The following is a 22,306-nucleotide window of genomic DNA, read 5'->3' on the forward strand; positions in this document are numbered from 1 at the left end:
TATTTTTCATGGATGTGTGGTGTAAACATTAGATTTCTAAGTAAAATATTTAATTAGATGCTTTCCCAAAACCTTGCCAAATTTCCAGACAAATATCAGTACTTCTGAAATATTTAAAATAATTTTGTTCTAAAATAAATCATATGGGCTAGAATTAAGATATCTCTATTAAGATAAAAGTAATATGTTAAATTTCCAGCAGATAGAAATATTCTGTTTGCCCAAGTTAGATCCTCAGAGTGGTATTAAGATTGTTCTTTTATTGTACAAGTAACTTATAAATTTATTCTAAATTTGGAGTGATGGTTGAAACACATTTTAACACTAAATTACTTAATGCATTTTTTATTTTTGACTTTTGTAAATGTATGATTACTTGTTTCTATTTTGTTTCTGTATCTATCTTGTTTCTGTATGATTAATAGTTTCTATTTTCAAGAATGTTTAGTGCACAGTATCTCATCCTACCTGTGAACGATTTATTTTATATTTGCAAATCTTGTCCATAAGAACACTGTTACCCTAATTAGAATCTGAGCATTTATTATTGATTATTTCTCTCCTTTAATAACACATAAAGCATTTCTCTCTTTGTTTCTAAGATGATCATTTTTATTAACCATACACTAAAATACCTTACTAAAAATAATTTTAAATACATTTTAAAGCACCATATAACAGTGTATTAAATAACAGATGCTGAAGAAAGCAAATATAGAAAGAGTTTACATCAAAACTGGCTGAAGACAAAGAATGTATATAGTCTGAAGTTAAAAAAAAGGTTAAACATTCAGTGTATAAAAAACATGAAACTAAATGAGATGAGGTCACTGGGAGCTCTAAGATGAAACTGAGGAAGTGAGATTGGCAAGCAGGGTCCTGTATTCCCTTGCCTTTTTGTCAACCTTATTAGGAGTTTTTCTTATCATCTCTAATCACATTTCTCGGGGAAGAAATCATACACAATGCAATAATAGTGACAGTCTATGCTACCACTTCGAAAGAAACCACAAAAGAGGGTCTTGGTAGGAGGAATTAACTCAGATATATTACTAGTTTCTTCAGAGCAAATGTGGAGGTATTTTTTTTCTTCTGTGTTGTTCCTACTTTGTAATGAACAAATCTTTTTTTTTTTTAAATATGAAATGCTAAACTGGAAATTTTAAACTGGAACTGAAGCTGCTAGGTAGCTATATGAATTTTATAGCTGAAACATTATCGCATTTCTACTCATTACTGAAAAAAAAAATAAAAACAAAGAATAAAAAAACAAAGCATAAAAGATTCTCCCCTCTCCTCAATACCCTCTCCCCAACCCCCAGCACCTGAGTTGGCAAATTCAAATCAACAGTAATTACATTACCTATTACAGACATCCTGACTTTTCTGGCCATCACCTCAGAGTAATAATCTTATAATTAGCCAATTTGTACATCGGACCCCCAAATTCATTTCCTTCACACCAAATGCCTCAATCAAAACACAGCTCAGGACTTCCTCTGATGTAGGATCAAAGCTTATTTTCCGCTAAATTCCCAGTACTCACTCAAATTGAAACTGGACAGCTATACTTTCAGAGTCGACACCCAAAAACCCTTGGCTTACTTTATTACTGTGAGACAAATTAGTCATAACAATATCTCAAAACTCTGTAGTTTTTATTGTAGTTCTTCTGTCGGATGATCTGTTGATCAAGTTGTGGTGTGTTACTCATGCAAAGTGTGCTGAAACAAATGTTCTGATAATTTCTTTTCCATAAATTAATTCATTCAAATACAATTTCATAAGATCCAACACATATTTTAAGAAGTGACCAGAATATATCTATTCTAGAACTAATGCCCTAATATGTACCTAAAAATGCTTCACTAACAGAGTTTTGTACCTTGTCATGTTGAGAAGTCTTTAAAGGACAGCCTTGGACTGATTATTAGTGATGTGTCTAAGAGAAATAAAAGAGCCAATTAAAGTTTAAATCCTAGATTTCAGTAGAGCTAGAATAAATATTTAACACTGGGAAAAACCATCCTTCATCAACACCAACACTGTCTGCCATTATACAGACCAAGCAATTGATTGTGTACTTCATATTTTAGCTGATCAAGCCATTGTCTGCAATGCAGTCCTTCACAGTGTGGCATTTAAAGAAGAGATATGAGCAAGAATGTAGGATTCAAATTGGATGAAGTCACATGCTCGCCAGTTCTGAATACGTCAAAAATAAAATAGGCAAAGTTTATGTTAACCTAACAGCAAAGTTCATTTGATGAAATCTTGCGTGATGTAAATACAACTAATAACAGAAAAAGGCAGCATAATGTGTGGCCACAAGATATTTTTACATAAAATAAATACATGTTACTTACTGGATGTTCAAGTTCGTGAAATCACTGTTATCATAATTTAAGATATAATTTTTAACTTTTCAACCTGCAAACTAGTCACTGCCAAGAATTCTCAACTTGAGAAAGTAGAAAAATATGAAAATAATCAATAAGATCAACTGTGTTATAAATAATGCTATAATTAAAATTAAATGCATCAAAAATATTGAAGACTCACACTAAAATGTTCCATAAGGAACAAATGACAATAATAAGATTTAAGAATTTTAAGATTTAAGAATTATTATGAACACTTCTTTATATATCTTCTAATATATAGAGTTTTCATTATTGGGAAGATAACCAACCATCCCTGCCCACATAAATCATAAGAACAGTGGAAGCAATGAATGATTACAAATTATAGGGAAACTAATGTGTACTTGATCAGTGCTGCAGAAATATTTTATACCTACACTGATGCATTATATCTATTATATCATCCACCATCCTCCAAATTACGAAGTGGCAAACTAAAAAAATGTCAAAACTTAACCTTCACATTTCTAAAATATCTTCTTCCTCCAGATATATAAACACTCTAACAGAAATTATTTTATCTTTTTAAATATTTTGTGATTAGCATAAACATAGAATTATAATTACATAGGAGTTAGAATAACAGTAACATTGAAGAGGAAAAAAAAACCCTGATTCTCAACATGGATAAATATATGACATTAACAATTATTATAAAAGGAAATATAATATAAATTCCTTTTTCAAAATATTTTAGGGTACAAATGAAAGAGTGAGGTGCCTCTTTGTGTCTAAACAAAATTATAAATTGTACTTCTTTATGTTTATAATATGGAATAAAACTTTGAGAACAAATAAGGTTAAAAAAATCTTTTGTCAACGAATTGTGCTCTTTTAGCAAATTCTTTTAACTAAATACACCATAGATAAAGATGTTTTACTAAACAATGTAGTAATTTTATTCCAGAAACTATGATAATACTATAACAAATAAACATACTAGAATAGCAAGCTTATCTTTTAAAAACTGATTATTACATAAAATAACATGCATATCTCAGAGTATCTGATCAATTATTTTGCAAATAATATTTCTCTACACTCTTTGCTAAAATCAAAGATCTCTACTTTGACTTTTAATTTTTTTGGAAACAGTACACATTATTAAATTGAACTCTGTTACTTTATGAAATCAATGTATGTCTTTTAAATTAAATAATCCCATGACAATACATTCAGAGAAAATATTCCTAATTATTATGGAACCGAAAAAAAAAAAAAAGCAAAAAGACCTCTACCACAATGAGAAACAATCACTCCCCAAAGCCAGTCCATACACATATTCTAGAAGAGAATATAAACTTATTTCTGAGCTCATGGCAAATATTAGGCAATTTTAAAGCACTGGAAGAAAGAAATTAGAAGTAAAAATTTGTCCAGAGACTCTCTTCATTAGTAAGGCACTGCCATTGTTGCCTTTCACAATTTTATAAAGCCAAACCATGAAGTGTATTCCATAAAAATGTGAACAATTTCATTATCTTTTAGTTTCATATTTTAAAACCAACCTTAGCTGTCCTTCATCAAGTAATTTATGAACATCTATAGAATTCATTAAAACAATCAAAAATTTTGGTTCAAAGTCAACAAGCATAGAAAAATGAGTGAAGCAAAGCAAAACAGAACAAAAACAAGTCAAAACAAGTTGATCACATATTTCATGAATTAATGATGAAAAACAAAAAGAGACCTCTTACCAAGTACCCCAAGGCGATAGTTGACTGTGATGACGATCACATTGCCATAACTTGCCAAGACACTCCCATCATATAAATTTCCAGTACCTTCCATATATGAGCCACCATGGATATACACCATCACTGGTTTGGGACCCCCACTGTCCCGAATATCTGGAAAACAAATGGTTGGCAATTGTTCTTATCTCAAAAAACACACATAATGAAGCAGAGAATATATTTTCCATTTTAGGGACAAGAGGGCATGATTTTAATATAGCTTTTTAAATTGCTGCTTTTATTAAAGTGTTTCTTAAGCAATTTATATTAAGAGCTATTGTAGAAAAGATCAATAGGCATCCATTATTTCATATCTAGAGTTTTGTTTACAAACTACAAACCAAATTACAAAATTTAGACAAATTGAAATTAATTAATTGAAATTAAGTTTGAATGTTAGTGCATTTTGATTAAATCCTGAAGTGACAATAAAACTAAAAAAAAGAGAATGACAATGACTCTTAGGACCACTTTTTAAAAATGTTATAGACTTCACAAGGAACTTATGAACCATAAACTAAGGACAATAGTATTATTTGCATTGTGAGTAAAACAATATTTTTCCATTTTTTATTTACTGTAAAACTTTGTATCAAATGTAATCTGATTACATTAAGTCATTTATGCTCCAATTTGTGAACATAATTACAGTATTATGTTATATATTGCAAGAAGTTTTGTTTCACTATTTAAGTGATGATAGATGTATGTTCAGACAGTAAAGTATGTGCATCTATGTTCCTCTTATTGCATTTATGGAAATGATATTTAAGTGATAGTTTTTAGAAAGTCCAGGACATCCACTCATTCCACCCACTCTTACCTTTTGGGAGAAGAGAACAGACTAAATTATATTTTTTCACCTCTTTGTATAGGCAATATACTCTTCTTATTCCCACTTTGACTCTATGTTTTTATCATTTAGTCATGAGACAGGCTAGAGCTAAGTGTAAAGTACTAAAATTTAGAGTGATGTTAAGATGATTTCTACAGCTATGAATTTTAGTCAAATATGTTTGCTTTTCTAAGATATTTTCCCTAATTATGTAATTTTCATAAGGATATAAAAATAATATATAAAAGAAACATAAGATAATTTTAATCAATATTAAGAAAGGACTGATACCTATAGAAAAAAGCTAAACTGTAAATGGGCAAAAATGGTTTTAATTATATATTATGTAGATTGAAATATTATAATATATGTATATATATGACTATGAATGTACATAAAAACATTACTAATATGTAATAGCCCTGGATCTTTTATACCCCAAATTAAAACAAAATTAGATCAAGTATATTTTTAATACTAATATTAGAAAGTGTCATTTAATAATATGGTTTTGTTTCTTTACTTTTGACATTTTTTATCAAACTTAACTCTCCTATATTTTAAAAATCAAAGTACCAGCTTTCAGAATGGACTAATATGATACAAATTCATTGAAAGAACAAAGGTTAATATTTAGAGACTGCTTTATATTACCTATAAAAATGACTTATATAAATGCTTTGATTTTTATACTGTAATAATAAAGTGCTTTCTTTAAAGGAAAAATTATTTTAGGATAAGGAATTGCAGCTCATCTTACTTGTTCAGATATTTAAGTAGGGGAAATGGTTCATTGCAGAACTTTTTAAAAGACTATTTTAAATTTGACTTAATATGAGTGTATAACTAACTTCCACCCCTCACCCTCCCAAGCATGTGCTTGAGAAGAGTGTCTTGTTTTAAAGTAGTGACAGGAGGATACTTTAACATAGAAATATCATCCTCTAAAAACAGCTATGTTTAAGAAGGAAACCTAAATTTACTTTCTCCTTGAATCCTTGGGAGAGGTAATGGTATTCACTCATTTGTAAAGATTTGAGAGCTTGTGGAGATGTTAGACTTACACAGAGAAAGTAATCCTTTTGAAATTGTTAAACTATGCACCTTAAATGCCTGTGTGCTACATACGGTTCCAGCTTCTTATTTTTCTAGTATGGCTGGCACTGAAGAGGCAATAATAAATTATTAAACTGAAATCATTAACTGACTGTTCACAGCAGACACTGTACTCTGCTAATTGTATGCTTGGAGGTAGCACAGAGGGAGGCTGTTTCAGAATTCTTCTTTAATTAAAATTACATAGAATTACAAAGCACCAACTGTGAACAGTAATGAAATCTTAGTAGAACCATTCTGTTCACCTGGAAAACAATACAGGCACACATTGAGAAGACCTGCCACGTTTTATACCTAATAACAAAATGAAGCAGACATTGTCAGGAAACTCTGAAAATATGACAATAAATTCTAGGAACTCTTTTAAGTGGTATCTCTTTTTTTCTTTGAAAATTAGACTTGAAAGGATTACTGATAGTTTGGGTTGATCCTAATTTCCAATTTGTCTTTACAAACTTTTCAAAGATTTCAGCCTTGCCTAAGAACTTAATATATTGAGCAGTTCTTTTTCCCAGAATGTTTTATGAAATTCTAATGCTATGTTCTGAAAAATACATTTTTCACTTGAAGTAACACTGAAGTTAATGTTATAAAAAATATTAATTACTAAAATAAGTAAAATTCTTGGATATAACCACTCTTAATTTGCTAGTAATGTTTGGGAAACTGTATAAACTTTAGAAATTTTCTATTACAGAAAAATTAGAATTCTTTGATAATGTATTGTCAGAATGGTCTATCTTAAGCTTTACTTTTTATATTGTTTTCTCAAAGATTTCTATCTTAGGCTTTACTTTTCTGCATATATTACTGGGTATTTTTGATGTGGATAGTAACGAAAACAGTTTAAATTATAACTATTTACTTCATGTTTTAAAGGAACCAGAAATTTTATAAATAAAACTGATAGTCTACCATTGAATACTATCTGCTAATGTCATAATTTTAATAATAATATTGAGGGGGCATTTATCATCAGTACAAATATATCAAATGCACTTTAGTAATTTATAATGAATTTTTTAGACCCGAGTCATCCCACTAAACATTGTCTCATATTTAACCAACTATAAATATGGTGGAATGTGTGAGCTACGGATTTTCACCTAACAATTTTTACTTTGCCTAAAACAGCTGCTACCAATTTTATTTAAATTGTGAGAATTTTCTCACAATTTAAATACTAGTTCAATTCCAGTAAAAACTACAAATGTTATTCCATTTATCTAGCAAATAAAAATGCACTCAAAAAAAACCCTACAAATGTTTATCAAGCATGTTTATATTTTCTGTTATTTGCAATGTTTTTGAAGTTTTTCTATTTTTTTACTGTAGGTGCTTATTGCTGTAAATTTTCCTTTTAATACTGCTTTTTTCCATATCCCATAGGTTTTGATATGTTGTGATTCTATTTTCATATGTTTCAAGAAATTTTTAAATTTCCTTCTTTATTTCTTCCTTGGCCCAACAGTTCAATGTTTTTAAGTTGTGCTAAGCACATAGGGACCTGAAAAGAGTAGGGGAAAATAAATATTACAATGATGATTATTTTTCTTCTAAATTTTTAAGAAAGTATTTTAATTAAGTTCTTCAAGTTGGAAAAAAATAAAAAATTGGAATCTGAGTACACAACTTGATTTTAAGTTTTAGTAACTATTTTATTTTTCTGATAAACCAAAATTTTAAGCCAATGTAGCAAGTGGCAATAAATCTGCAGCAGTTATTGTAGATTTATTTGTGTTTGACAACCAGGGTTTGGAATAACATTTCCTTTAATGGGCTCTTGTGCTTAATTATTAATCATATAACTAACTCCTTTAATATATTTATTGGTTTCTATCTTCTTAAAGGACCCAAGTTTTTGATCATATTTCAGAGTTTTGGGATTTAACAGTTTTAGAATTGTGAAACAACATCTCAAATCTTATTCTAATATACAAAAATATATTTCAAGGCATACTTTTGTGCCTCCTAATTATTTTCATGAACCTCAAGTTATCATTCAGAACCAGCAAAAGAATATAGAAGTGTTGGCTGAATTTTTGTTTGTTAAACTGCACTTAGAAAAATTAAAGGTACATCTTTAGCTAATAAATATAGAAAATCTACAAGGCAATTTTTATAAAACTCTGTGTAGGATATAAAATTGCATTTAAATATTAAGATATTAATATTTAAATATTTCTTAGCATAATTTAAATAATTTTTAAATATCTCAAATTTCCAAAAAAATTGGTAGGGGAATCTGGGATGTTGTTTAAACCATTTTTATCACTTAAGATTAGATTTTTTAAAAGTATAGGAATAGCTCATAAAGTATACAGTTCTTTTGTTTATTGAAAAACACAAATGAAAAAATGATACATTGTGTTTGACCTAAATATGGCAAAAGAATGATGGTAGGGGCACAAATAAGAATTAGAAATGAAGAATAGTGCTCCACAGAGAAGAGAGACTTTCATTAGATTAAGTGAATAAGGGGCAAGTTCCAACCAACGTAGCAGGTAGCTTCCCAGTGCAGTGGCTGAGAGAGGGTCCTGGAAATCAGGCACAGGTGTAAAACTATTGGATAATCAGAATTTCATATAAATGATCAGATAACCTGACTTCTTACTGAAGTAAAAGAATTAGTTTATCAAGTAATTTATTTGTTGCTTTAAAGTCAAGTGATACTGATTCAACATTTGGAACAATTTAAATGTGAAAATTGGACACAGTTTATACTCACACCCACATCTACAAAATAATTGTAAAAGGATTTGAATAAAAGATGCTCAGACTTTTCTACAAAACATTTTTTTCCTGTAGGATATTTGAATTCATCTTTCTTGTCTTCAAAGCAATTATACCAAACAGGATAGAGGAATAGACCAAACTTGAATTGACCGTTGTGACAGTCTACACTTCAGAGCATTTAAAAATATTTATTGATTTAGTAACTCTTGTGACTGAGTGGCTTAGTTCAAATACTACCTGCCAATTTAAATAGCGGTTTAGGATTATTTTAAATATTTTAAATGGCTATTTAAAAATGTTAAATGTGTTTCAAAACAGCTCTATAAGATAGATTCACGTTAACATGCCTGAACTATGTTTGCTCAAAGGTATCTATTCTAAACATGTAAATGTCTTACTTAATGCTGCTCTACCAAAAAATATATATACATATATATATATTAAATGAGCAATCAAAATATTTTTAAAATAGGAAAGTAATGTATATTAACCTTGTGACTACCTTGGGAACATTTGACGTTTACAAACATACACACTAAAAAGCACTGTATACATTAAGTGTTTAGATAACAAATATCTAGGAGTTAAGAATTTTTAAAGGGTTCAGTAAATTCCAAAGCCTGAAAGTGGAAGCAGTCTTCTACAGAGCTTTGGGAACAGTAAACCATGTCCTACAAAGTCAGTAAATGTCCTGAATGTTTGAATATATGAGATTTCCCACAGTGTTAAAAAAAAATCACAATTTGCATTTTGATACTATATCTATTTTTAGCTATTTAACTTTCAAAATAATAACTCTTGGACAGCTATAATGATTTATTAATATTTCAATATTAATGACTGCTTCGTGTTTAATCTTTATTCCACTGCTGGAGTTCATGGTAAATTCTTTAATCAAATGTCATAAATTTCATTTAATCAAAATAATTCTTATATGTTGTAAAAATAATAACATCAAATATAGTTTTTAAGTTTTCAATACCTCACCTCTGTAATTTCATTTTCTATTGTGAAGGAGTTTATTAAATATATGTGTCAATGCAAACTGCAAATTATTTAGTAAAGATTCATTTATTCATAGTTCCCTTATAACTCATAAAACTAGCATTTCTATGGACCTAGCTGTTGATTATTTCATTTTGAAAAGCCCTTCTTATTATTAATGTGGTCATGAGATTTAATTTCTAGGTTTCTGACAATTTAAAATTAAACCTGGTATTATATTGGTTACCTCTATAAGAGTTTTGAGTAGGATAGCATTAAAAAAAAAGAAAGAAAAATAAAAGTAAAAAGCAAGTCCTAAATGGAACCAAGAATCAATTGGCCTCTTAGACATCCAATTTAACATCAAGTAAGATAGAGTGAGATGAGAAATATCTCAATGGAGTGAGTACTTAGTTTTACAGAATAAATCAGAATTATATATCATAAGAAAGTTGGAAAGAGAAAACAATTTTGATATTAATGAAGTAGTAAATATTTTATTGCTTATGGTTGGCAAAACTTTGAAAATAAGAATATTTTATTTGCCAATCTAGAATTGTCTCTGAAATTAAAAGATATTCATTTAAACTTGTTTAAAAAATACCTATTCATCCTACCAAAAATACTATTATGTGTCTAAAGTACGCACAATGCTTACTGCAGCTATCTAAACAGGTATAATGCCTTTCTTATCTACACAATTTAATTTTATTTATATGACATTTAAGCAAATCAACAAAAAAACAGTATTTCTTTAAAATATATTGCTCAAGAAACACTTTTATATCAGCTTTTGGCTTGTCCTTAATATCATTGGGTGTGGGGTTCTTTTTAAACAAATATCAAATGTAAAAATGAAACACATTTTGATATTGGGTATAATATTTACATATATTAGAAGACATGCAAAATGGGCACAGAGAGACTACAAGGGAGAGATTGTTAGTTCAAAGAATGTGGACAAATTTCAGTCAAAACGTGGGATGAAACATATCAAAAGTCAGTTCAAGAAAACAAAAAAATGCCCCTCTTTTTAAAACATTTTAATGGTTGGCATCAAAATGTAAAACTTAACATTCATTTTTTTAAAAAAATTAAAAATGTATATTTATATGTAACAACAAGCAAGAAGACAAAACACATCAAAAACGGGAATTAAAAACAACTCTTCAAAAAAAGACAAGAAGTAAAAAAATAGAAAGGGGTGGAAAAAGTGATTGAGGCCCTTGTCATGCAAATAGATTTGGTGGAAAAAAATACCTTCATCTTCAGCACCGTCATTATCACCTAAATCATCTGTCTGTTTCTTTGTAAGGGGACCTAGGATTGAGAACGGAGAAATGGAGGGAAAAAAAAAAGACAATTCAAGAATAAACAAGACTGAGGGGAAAAAAGAAATATAAATACTAAAATTCTCAAGGATACTTCCAAAAAGAGTGGGGAAGTGGTAATGTCATAATTGATTATCTATTTTGTTTAAGAAAAAAATCCCTTTCCCCAAAATATCTCATAGAAGATTTGGTTTGTGAATAAATCCAACATAAAAAATACATTATGTTTTGAAAGTCAAGTCATAAGCAAAGAAAATGATTTTTTTAAATACCCATTGCATACAAAAAGTAAACAGTTTTATTAGTTGAAAGAACTTAATTTATTCAGTGTCTTTTCTAATTTAAATTGGTGACAGCAATAAAGAAAGTAGATCAAACTCGTTCTTTTATTTGGAACAACATAATAACATTAGAGAAAACAAGAGATATGAAAATTTTTTAGTTGTTTTCTTTTTCTTTTGTTTTTTTTGTAAGAGCATTAACACATAGTTTTTACACATTAACTTATACATTTTTCAAAACTGTGACTTTTTAAAATTACTTGTCATTACACAAATATTTCCCCATGTGTTTTCATTTAAATATTAGCTGTGGATTTAAGACATTTGCAGCCTGCACCATATATCAATGCATAATCTCATCAGTCAGCAGAGCAAAGGTACCATCAATAGAAGTCAGTGTTTAGTTATTAAAGTAGTTACAAACTCAAGGCTTATATTTCATAATCAATTTAGTAATATAATGGAATTATGCCTTAGTACAGTTTCATGCCCAGTATAGTTATTTATAATAGGATCATGTTTTAGTAGAATAATTGTATTAAAACACTGTGAATGTTTAATAAATGTTTTATTATACTTAACAATGCTAATTTGCTAGAATAAAGGAGCACACACCAAAGGGGAAGTCAAAGGCCAGATGAAAGTAATTTTAAGTGTCACATAGTTGACATACTCAGCACACAAAAAAAGCAAAGTGAAGCATTCTTTTGTTTCCAAAACCATTTAATTTGTATGATATTTCATATTCTTCATGCAAAAAGCAATCACTTACAAACACAGAACACTCAAGCTAAAAGACAGCCAACCACATAGCAGTAAGCAAGAGAATTTCATCATGCAAAAAAAAAAGTCATAGAAAAAAGTGTAAAAAAAGGGACAGAAAGTCATGTGTTGATTTCAATAAGAAATAGTAAAGAAGCAGGCATTTAATTCTAAGAACACTTTATACGGAAGGATTGTTAAACATTTTGATAGAGACTTGTAAGTCTTTTCAGAGATTATTGTGCATTGTATTTGTAATTCAAAACTAAACCTGCTATCATTAACCCTCAAGAAATGAAAAACACTACCCCAGAAAACAGAAGGAAAAAAGTGAGCTATAATACAGTTATGCTTTATCAGCTCTGAGAGATAGCCTTGAAAAATAGTAATAACTGGAAAAGATTAAAGTATTGGAAAAGCAGAAACTGATGATGTAATTTAAGGGACTCATTCACTATCTCAATTGTAAGGTTATAATTTGAAGTTCATTCCAAATACAGACAGGGAAAACTGTACACAACAGATTAAGTGATATACTTTTATAGTCACACCTGTAAGCAATTATTCCATTAAGATAAAACCTAGATAAAACAATAACATATTAATTGGCACTCCATTGCAAGTTCACAGAAATCTGCCTTTCTTTAATATGACCCTGTTTAAATGCAAAAAGCACCCTTAGGATTATTTGATGTTAATACAACAATGTTGCTACATTTTTGAAATACATACATATTTTTAATTTAAAGTTTTAAATTGCTGAATCAAAATACTATAGTTGAAATATTTCTAATTTCATTCAAAATATTAGATTTCAAAAATTATACTTTCAAGCTTTTTATTTTTCTATAATTATCTAAGACTACACATATATATTTTTTCACAATTCTATTTTCCAGGATGCTATATAAAAGTTATGGTTTTAATTATTGGTTAGCAACACAAATTAAGTGCAGTGGTATTTATTTCTGCCAAAACTACTACTGACTTTCCAATTTGAGTTAAATGACTTAATCTGCTTAATTCTTGGCTATATTAAGAAAACACTATTGTAAGCTCAAAAAATTTTTTTGCTGAGTCATTAGTTTGCTAAAATATGAAGGCACATGTAAAACCTATCACAATCAAATTACTCTCTTTATTATGTTTAGGGCTATATAAGAAATCTCTCTTGGATGATTCCTATGAAAGTGCATTTCTTTTCCTTCCTAAGGTACCCAAGACAATTTACATGATTTCTATGGGAAATCATTCAGGTTCTACAGCCAACAAGCCAGTGATTTTACATACTTTACATGCAGACAGAATTGCTGGCTCTTGTGCCTAAAAGTCATACACTAGTAAAAGAATTTTTATTAAAACATCATCCCTCACTTCTTTCCATGTAGCACATAGTTCTCAGTTGCTATTTGACAGCATAAGTAGCGAAGTCATAGAAATGAGACTACACACACAGAGTTTTTCCTTGGATGGATGGTTGATTGACCCAGTTTTTTGCTATGGTTAGTTATATTACCACCTTTCTTACTGAGGAAACTGTGTGCCTCTTAACTGGTAAGGGATAATGATTGCTCACGTACATTTTACAGGACATCTTTTACTGTAATAATCTGAAGAATTACATATAGATATTGCTTCAATATTATAAATACATGAGGACATCATTAACCTACCGGAGGATAAAATCACATTCATCCAATAAATTTTATTTATTGATACTAAATAAAACCTTGTTATTAGGTGATATTAAATTGTTCCCATTGTATGGACTACAGCAGTATTTTAGTAATTCCAGCATAACAGGGTTTTTTTCTTTTTAACACTGAGAATTTTTACACATTTGATTTTTGAAGGTTCCCTGGGAAGAAGAGGGTTGGTAACAGTTTTTGGCAAAACTGATTATAAGAAGAAAGGAAATAGATTTCCTTTATCTCTATGCTGAAAGGCAGTGAAATAAATATCTGAGAGGGTCCAATGTTGCAAATTGGGAAACTCAACATTGGTTTCTCTGAGGAAGCCTCAGTGGAGTAAACATATGCTTGTGGATTACAGAAACTGAGCCCTGTGTGATCTCAGGGCTCCTTATCCCCATTCTAGAGACCAAACAGCATCGAGCTGCCTTCTTTCCTAGAGTATCAGCCACTGTGGCTCATATTTCCTTTATTCTAAACTGTCACAATTGATGTAATTACTGACATTAAAACATTTAAAGTAGAAAGAAATATTGTAAAAGGTAATTGGCAATAATTTTCTTATGAAAAGTAGATAATCACATTTTAGGGACTGTGTATTTCTCTAAGTGGTCCAGCATCATTTCCCCAATGGGTAAAACATGTATCCTTCAAACAGAAATAACAATTATTAACAACAATCCAACTATAGCTTATGTTTCTTTTAAACAGCAAATACTGCATTTTCAATACCAGCAATTTAAAATGGGTATCTTAAAGCACCAAAATATAAAGCAAATGAGACCACTAAAACCTGAATGTAGAAGTGATTTATTTTACCTTGAAACTCTATTGGGTCTGTCCTCCCTGAGGAACACACACATAACTCTCATTAGAGTTAATAGGAAAGTAGACCTCCTGTCATTTTGAAAGGGAGTGAGAGTAATTACTATATTTTATATCTCCTATAGGCAATAAATAGATTCAGTGGTGAAACAACAGGGCTAAGCAAGGTAAAGGGAACTCCTAACCATGAACTTTGAACTCATTTAATTAAAAAATAATTCCTTTGCAATTAACATAAGCATAATTCGAAGTATGGGCCTTTACAACAGACATGTAATACATTCTTACATCTCAGAATCTGACCAAAGAGCTTTTTACTTTTTAAAAAAGAAGCAAAAATATCAGCATTTCTCTGTAGTTAACTGGAGAATAATTATGAGCTTGGAAATAATTACTATCCACCCATATTAATGCTGCTTTTTATCATTCCCTTTGATGAAGGGCTAATATACTTTAGTTCTCAAATACATTAGAACTGATTATAAATTCCTTCATTATGGGTTCAATTCAGCAGAAATTATCCATACTTCCTGTCACACATGTCTACGAAAGGCAAATAGGCTGAAGGTATTATTAGCTCCTGATTTAGAAAAGGTGGCCATGAGAAATTTGTCCTTCTGTAGGGAACAAGTCTCTGAAAGTATTACAATTATTTAGAGCTTCTGGCTCCAGCCATCCTACCATGATAGATGGAAAGCCCTGGCTGGCGACCTTGTTCTCCTCTTTCCCTATCCTCTTGACCCAGCAGCCTTTAAGGTAAACGGATTGTAAAGCATCCCTAAGGCCATTTCTACAGAATGAGAGAATTTAAGGATATTGCCATTGTTGCTCTGGAGCCATCAGAAGCAGGCTAAATAAACATCCTAAGGCATGTATTCTCTCAGGAAAAAATATGGTTTATAAATGTGAAGCAAGGATGTGAAAAATCTATGTGTGGCCCATATGGAGGGCAATGCCAGAATTCAAAGCATTTTAAATGACAACAGTAGTATATTATTGTAAATGGACAAACATTAAAATGTAATGATTTTAAGAAATAAGATATCATGATAGTTGGTGTCATTGCAAAGCTCTTGAATTTTACTCATTGAAATGTAGTTGATTTTATACAACTAGAATGAATACATACCTTTTGAGAATATAGAAATGAGTGATAGTGATTTAGAATAATACTAATTTGATCCTACTATATTTATTTAACAAAAAGTTATCACATTTCTTAAACTATCAACTACAGATATAAAGAAATCATAAAGAATTCTAAACTGGTCATTATTCTGTTTGCATGATGCACATCTGATAAAGGACTGATAACAAGAATCTATATAGAACTTAAGAAAATTAACAAGTAAAAATCAAACAACCCCATCAATAAATGGGCAAAAGACATGAAATGAAACTTTTCAGAAAAAGAATAATGGCCAGCAAACAAACAAAAAAGTGCTCAACATCTCTAATCATTAGCGAAATGCAAATCAACAACATAATGAAATACCACCTAACTCCAGTGAGAATGGCTTTTATCAAAAAGTCCCAAAACAACAAATGTTGGCATGGATATGGAGAAATTGGAACATTCTTACACTGTCAGTGGGACTGCAAATTAGTACAACCCTTGTGGAAAATAATTTGGAGATATCTCAAAGAGCTAAAAATAGAAATACCATTTGATCCAGCAATACCACTGTTAGGCATCTACCCAAAGGAAAAAAAGACATTCTATAATAAAGGCATCTATAGTTGAATGTTTATGGCAGCACAATTCACAATTGCAAAGATGTGGAAACAACCCAAGTGCCAATCAATACGTGAGTGGATTAATAAAATGTGGTATATGTGTACCATGGAATATTACTCGACTAAAAAAACAATGGCGAACTAGCACCTCTTATCCTGGATAGAGCTTGAGTCTACACTTTGAAGTGAGGTATCACAAGGATGGGAAAACGTGGACCACAGGTACTCCCCATAATATTGGTACTAACTGATCAACAATGAAGGTATTCACATGGTAGTAATATTCCTGGGTGCCAGTCAGGTGGAAGGGGATGGTAGGGGTGGGTAAACCCACAACAAATGGATGCAGAGTGCAGTGTATGGGGGAAAGGCACACTTACAGCTCTGGCTTGGTTCAGGCTAAGGCATTATATGTAACCAAAATGGTTTGTACTCTCATAATATTCTGAAATTTAAAAAAAGAAGAAGAAATCATAGCTGAAAAGTAAATCTTTTTGGAAAATTCTTTAGTTAAAGGGAAATAATATTTTTGAGCAATGCCATAAATCTGTATTATGTGGAAATAAAAATGTAATGCAAACCACTGTGATGAGATATTGGAAGTGAACTTTGGAACAATTGATAGTCAAAAGAATGCATATCTATGCAAACCTTGGTGGAGGAACTCTGCCATTCATGGCGATGTGTGGGTATCATTTAGGTGAGCTGCCTGTGTTGGCTAATGGCCATATGTACACATGTTTTGGAATGGACTAGCTTCCCAGGTATGAAAGCAGCACACAGGCTCTTTGTGCATCTTTGTGTTGAAAGAAAATACCTACGTGAACACAAAATATATTCCCTCAGACAGTTCTTCAGAAGCAGAGCACAGTTGAAAACATGACTTTTGGGAAAAGGAGAATCTTATGCTAAAGTTGGGAAAGAGGAAAAGAGAAATTTTTTTCTGGTCTAGTATGTTGAGAAGAGCTCATTGGTATTTATGAGAAAAACAAGTTTTTCTTCATAAAATTACCTTGATTACAACATTTTGAAGTCAAAAGCAATTTCTTCTAGAATAAAAGTGATAGTATCTGGGGGAAAAAGAATCTAAATAGATAAAATAGTATTTTTTAAATAGATAAAATAGATAAAAATAGATAAAAAAGTACATAAAACAGGCTAACCCCTAATCTGAGCATCGGCAAATTTGCACAAGCTCATTTATAATAATATGGTATTTGTTTGATTTTTTTTTTTAGTGCCGACGCAATATTTCTACAGCATGAAAAATCTTAGAACAATCTTTCCTTCTCATCTGGAGGAATGCTGCTGGGTTATTACTTTGTGAGGATATACTACCCATTGCCCTAACTTTCCATACGTCAACCAGACTTGCACCTAGAGCAGAAGTACAGTAAGGACACAAATGCCATCACATATCCAGAGCTATCTCAATGGGCATGAGATAGGGATGGCATCAATAGCCTAATCTCCCTGCCATGGCTTCAGTATTCAGTCATCCAGCCATTCAACAAATATATATTACACTAGGTGTTCAGGATATATGGTGAGCAAAACAGTCGCTACTGCTGCCCTCGAAAATTAAATTTTGGAGAAAGAGACATTAAACAATGAATCACACACATGTAGAAACATTTACAAATTATAAGTACAAATTATAAGAGAGAAAAGTCTTGGTGCTGTGAGATGTTATACAAGGTGACCTAACCAAGCCTGGGAGCTCGTCAGTGAGTAAGTGCAATGTGACTTGAGGCCTCAAAGAAGAGTAGACACCAAGCCGGTCACAAGGATGAATATGAGAATATAGGGTGGGAAGAAGATCTCAGCCAGAAAAAATAGCGTGTAGAAAGGCCTGAAAACAAGAGAAGGCCTGGAGGTTAGTGTGGCTGTTATATAGCGAGTAGAACAGAGAGTAGTGGGTGATGACAAGGCAGAACCAGACAGGCATCAGTCAGAGCACGCAGCACATTCTGCCCGAGGATTTCTGTCTTAATCCTCAAAGCAATGGGAAGCCATTTGCAGGGTTTAAGCACACACTGATAAACTCTGCCCTGTCTGAATCTTAAACTGAAAAATCAGAAAGAGGAAAAGTCATTCTCAGAAATATAGCAGGGAATATTTTATACAGAGGCCTGCTTTATGTTCTCATCAGACAAGAATAGTTTTATTCGAATGAAATTAGATGATGAAAAAGGAACCTCTAAGGCTTTATTCCATTTCTGTTTGCAAATAAAATGGAAATCACCAAAAAGTAAAATCCAAGACTCCTAAACTCCTAAAATTTTATACTTTACAGTTTCTATTAAACATACATGTAAGTTTAAATTCAATTTGTCTGAGAATTAACATGCCCTAATTATCCTTATATTCATACAAAGATAGAATATTCCACAAGCTATTTCTGCTTGAATATCTCTCTAGCATCTCAGGACAACAGGGACAGCCATCACTTCCACCTTCAAAGCCAATTTTACCTCCCAACACAGATTTTGCTTTCAGAGGTATAACCCTTTCTGCTGTCTCCAAACTCTAAATCTGGAAATAATATTTACCTATTCTTTCATTCTCCCTCTGATCTCAGCCAGTTTTCATCACATTGCCGAGAGAAACCTCATTCCTGTCACTCAATACTTTCTATTATTAGCCTGGTCAGGAGCCATCATTACCCCATGACTGAATTATTGTAGAAGCCTCATGGATGCTCCTACAATCTTCCCACTCTAGATTTTCTCTCAATCCATTTTTGTATTCCACAGGTTTTTGAAGTTGTCGAAAATAATAGCCGCAAGCCCAAAGAGAAAAAGATTTAATCATTGTAAATTAACATCAGCTAAAATATACACACATTCAACTTCTCCTAAGACTAAAATTGCAAGCACTCTAAAGGAACAGGAATTTAAAAGCCTAAAGTCTTACTTAGAAGTGGTAGATCTTGTACTGTGAGTTTTAAAATAGCTATAACAAGACAGATGAAAACTAAATATGGTTTAACACTAGTTTTGATGTTTTAGAAATTCATGAGCAAAAATAAGATATTTTATATTCCAAATGGAAACTATTCATATAAAATATATTTTTAAAATGCCGTGCAGATTAATGTTCCTTAAACAGGACTTTCACTATTCTGTTTAAAAGTCTTTACTATCTCCCTATTCCTCTTGTCTTACACTAAATGCCCCAGCCCAACACACAAGATCCTCTTTACTATTTCCAGATTTAATCTCTTGAGTTCCACTACTTTCCAAAATGTATCTTTTTCCATTGTGAGTCTTGTGTCTGCTTCACAATAAAGTTACCTCATATTCATACCTCATGTGTTTTATTCCATATAGTTGATTCCCTAAAGTTCTATTACAATCAACTCACCTTGGAAAGGAGGAAAGACATAGGGAATCTCCCCTAGAATAATATGTAAAATTGAATAAAGGAGCATTGTAGTGTGTCTTGGCCCGAAATGCTATCTTTAAAATATAAATGTGAGAGGTAGTTCAACACTGCTTAGCAAGTCCCAACTGTAAAAACACCTTAATTCTTCAGCATTACTGAATCTTATCTCCACAAATGAGATAAATAAATTGAAGCAGTAATTATGAAGATTCTATTTTCTGGGTGGATCTCAGTAGAAACAGGCCAGTGAAGGACAAGCCCTCTAACAGTGAGTATGTATTACCCTGAGATGACTTGACAGATTTTGGTTTTACTTGTGCCCCTCCTTGCTAAACATCTCTGATCCTCAGTGAGACACAGTTTCACTCTGTCCTCTGCATGCTACTGCACATGGGTTGACAGGCTAGGGGCTGTCAGGGACTAAATACTGTGCTTCTCTTTCTCTCCCATTTATTATCTTACCTGATATAATAAATGTCAATCATGAACTAGATACTGTAGAAACATGTGAAACACATGTAGAAAGTGATTATGTGCCCAGACTTATAGGATGCAAGAGCTAGAGGGGACCCTAGTGAGTGACTATCAAATCCCCTCATTTCACAGGGGAGGGAAAAAGTAGAGTGTTTAACTGATTTTACTCAGGACTCAGGGCTAGTTAAAAGTAGCTCTAGGTGTGGATAGGACAGGATCAGAAATTTTTCAAAAGAAGACAGGCTAATGGCCAATAAAATATGAAAAAATGCTCAATGTCTCTAATCATCAGGTAAATACAAATCAAAACCACAATGAAATATCACCTAACTCCAGTAAGAATGGATTTTATCAAAAAGTTGCAAAACGACAAATGTTGGCATGGATGCAGAGAGATAGGAACACTCATACACTACTGGTGGGACTACAAATTAGTACAATCTCTATGGAAAATAGTATGGAGATACCTCAAAGAACTAAAAGTAGAACTCCCATTTGATCCAGTAATACCACTACTGGGTATCTACCCAAAAGAAGAAAAGACATTCTATACAAAAGACATCTGCTCTAGGATGTTTATGGCAGCACAATTCACAATTGCAAAGATGTGGAAACAACCCAAGTGTCCATCAATACATGAGTGGATTAATAAAATATGGTATATGGATACCATGGAGTACTACTGAGCTATAAAAAAATGGTGAACTAATACCTTTTGTGGTATTCTGAATGGAGCTGGAGCCCATTCTTCTAAGTGAAGTATCACAAGAATGAAAAAACAAACAACACATGTACTCACCATTAAATTGGTACTAATTGATCAACACTATGTACACATACGGAAGTAACATTCATAGGTTGTTGTGTAGGTGAGAGAGGGGAGGAAGGGATGAGCAAATTAACACCTAACAGGTGCAGTGTATGATATCTTGGGGTTGGGCACACCTGTAGCTCTCACTCAGGTGGTGCAAAGGCAATATATGTAACCAAATTATTTGTACACCCATCATATTCTGAAATAAAAAATATGGAAAGTAATATAATATGGAAAAGATTGGGTCTAAAAGTTATAATGATTATTCAATATTATTTAGTAAATACCCTAATTGTACTCTCTCATTGGGCCTTAATATGGTAAAGCTGAATGAGTAAAAATAACTATTTCCAGTAAGCATTGATGATAATTTAGATTACCTGGCATGTTTTTGAATTCCTTCCTGACATGTATACTATTTATTATTTTTGCAATATTCTGAAATTTTCAATTGTGTACCAAGATTAAAGTAATTCAGTTTGTTAAAAAAAAATTAGCTCTAGGTGTAGATCTCAGATTTTCTATCACCTAGTCTAGCTGCCTCCTTTACAATAAGTCACACAGCAATGAAGACAAGCAGAGAAAAGGAAAAATTGAGTATAGGAGAATTTGACTTAGCATAGGTCTGTTTTAAACAAACCATAAATCATAATTATATTACAACTAGAAAGCATTTACTATTCCCCTAAGCAACATTTTATTTAATTTAGATGCAATTGAGGTTAACATTTAAATAAGAAGAAATATTTATTGAAATGTCTTTAAAGGAAAAAGACAAAAAAAATCTTATAAACAAGCCAATGGATTTGGAAGAACGAAAGGTCCCAGAGTTCAAACCAAATAAGTAATATTAGATAACTGGAATAATTTCTCAGTAGTGTATATTACTAAACTGAGTGGAGTATGGAATAATAATTAAAGCTTTGAAAAATTAAATGATTAACTGTATCTGAAAGGACAAGAATGACTAGAGTGAATGGATAGCCATATAGGCTGATGAAATAGTGAAATGCTCTGTAGAGATTAGTAAATAACTACTGGTCGGCACTACCAGAGTCCTATTCTAGCACCCAAGATGCTTTGGTTTGGGCCCCTTTCCCAGGATGCTCTTATTGTAGCATGAATAAGAAACTAAAGGGTTAATGTTTGACATAGCAGGTGATTCCACACCCTC

The 22,306-nt window shown here is 31.5% G+C and overlaps 1 protein-coding gene across 4 annotated transcripts in view; it reads right to left on the reverse strand.

Annotated features, from left to right (window-relative positions):
- The window catches only part of NLGN1 (neuroligin 1), an 837,921-nt gene that overhangs the window by 447,488 nt on the left and 368,127 nt on the right, over positions 1–22,306 (reverse strand). For 3 of the 4 annotated variants that reach the window (XM_076003785.1, XM_020286328.2, XM_020286327.2), the window contains 2 exons: positions 11,091–11,150; positions 4,121–4,273 (listed from right to left, as the gene is read on the reverse strand). In XM_076003785.1, the coding sequence (XP_075859900.1) occupies positions 4,121–4,273; positions 11,091–11,150 (213 nt within the window). The remainder of the gene's footprint in view (positions 1–4,120; positions 4,274–11,090; positions 11,151–22,306) is intronic. The other variant, XM_076003790.1, reaches the window with a different exon arrangement.

This window comes from Microcebus murinus, chromosome 1, assembly GCF_040939455.1.
Source record: "Microcebus murinus isolate Inina chromosome 1, M.murinus_Inina_mat1.0, whole genome shotgun sequence".
NCBI lineage: Eukaryota > Metazoa > Chordata > Mammalia > Primates > Cheirogaleidae > Microcebus > Microcebus murinus.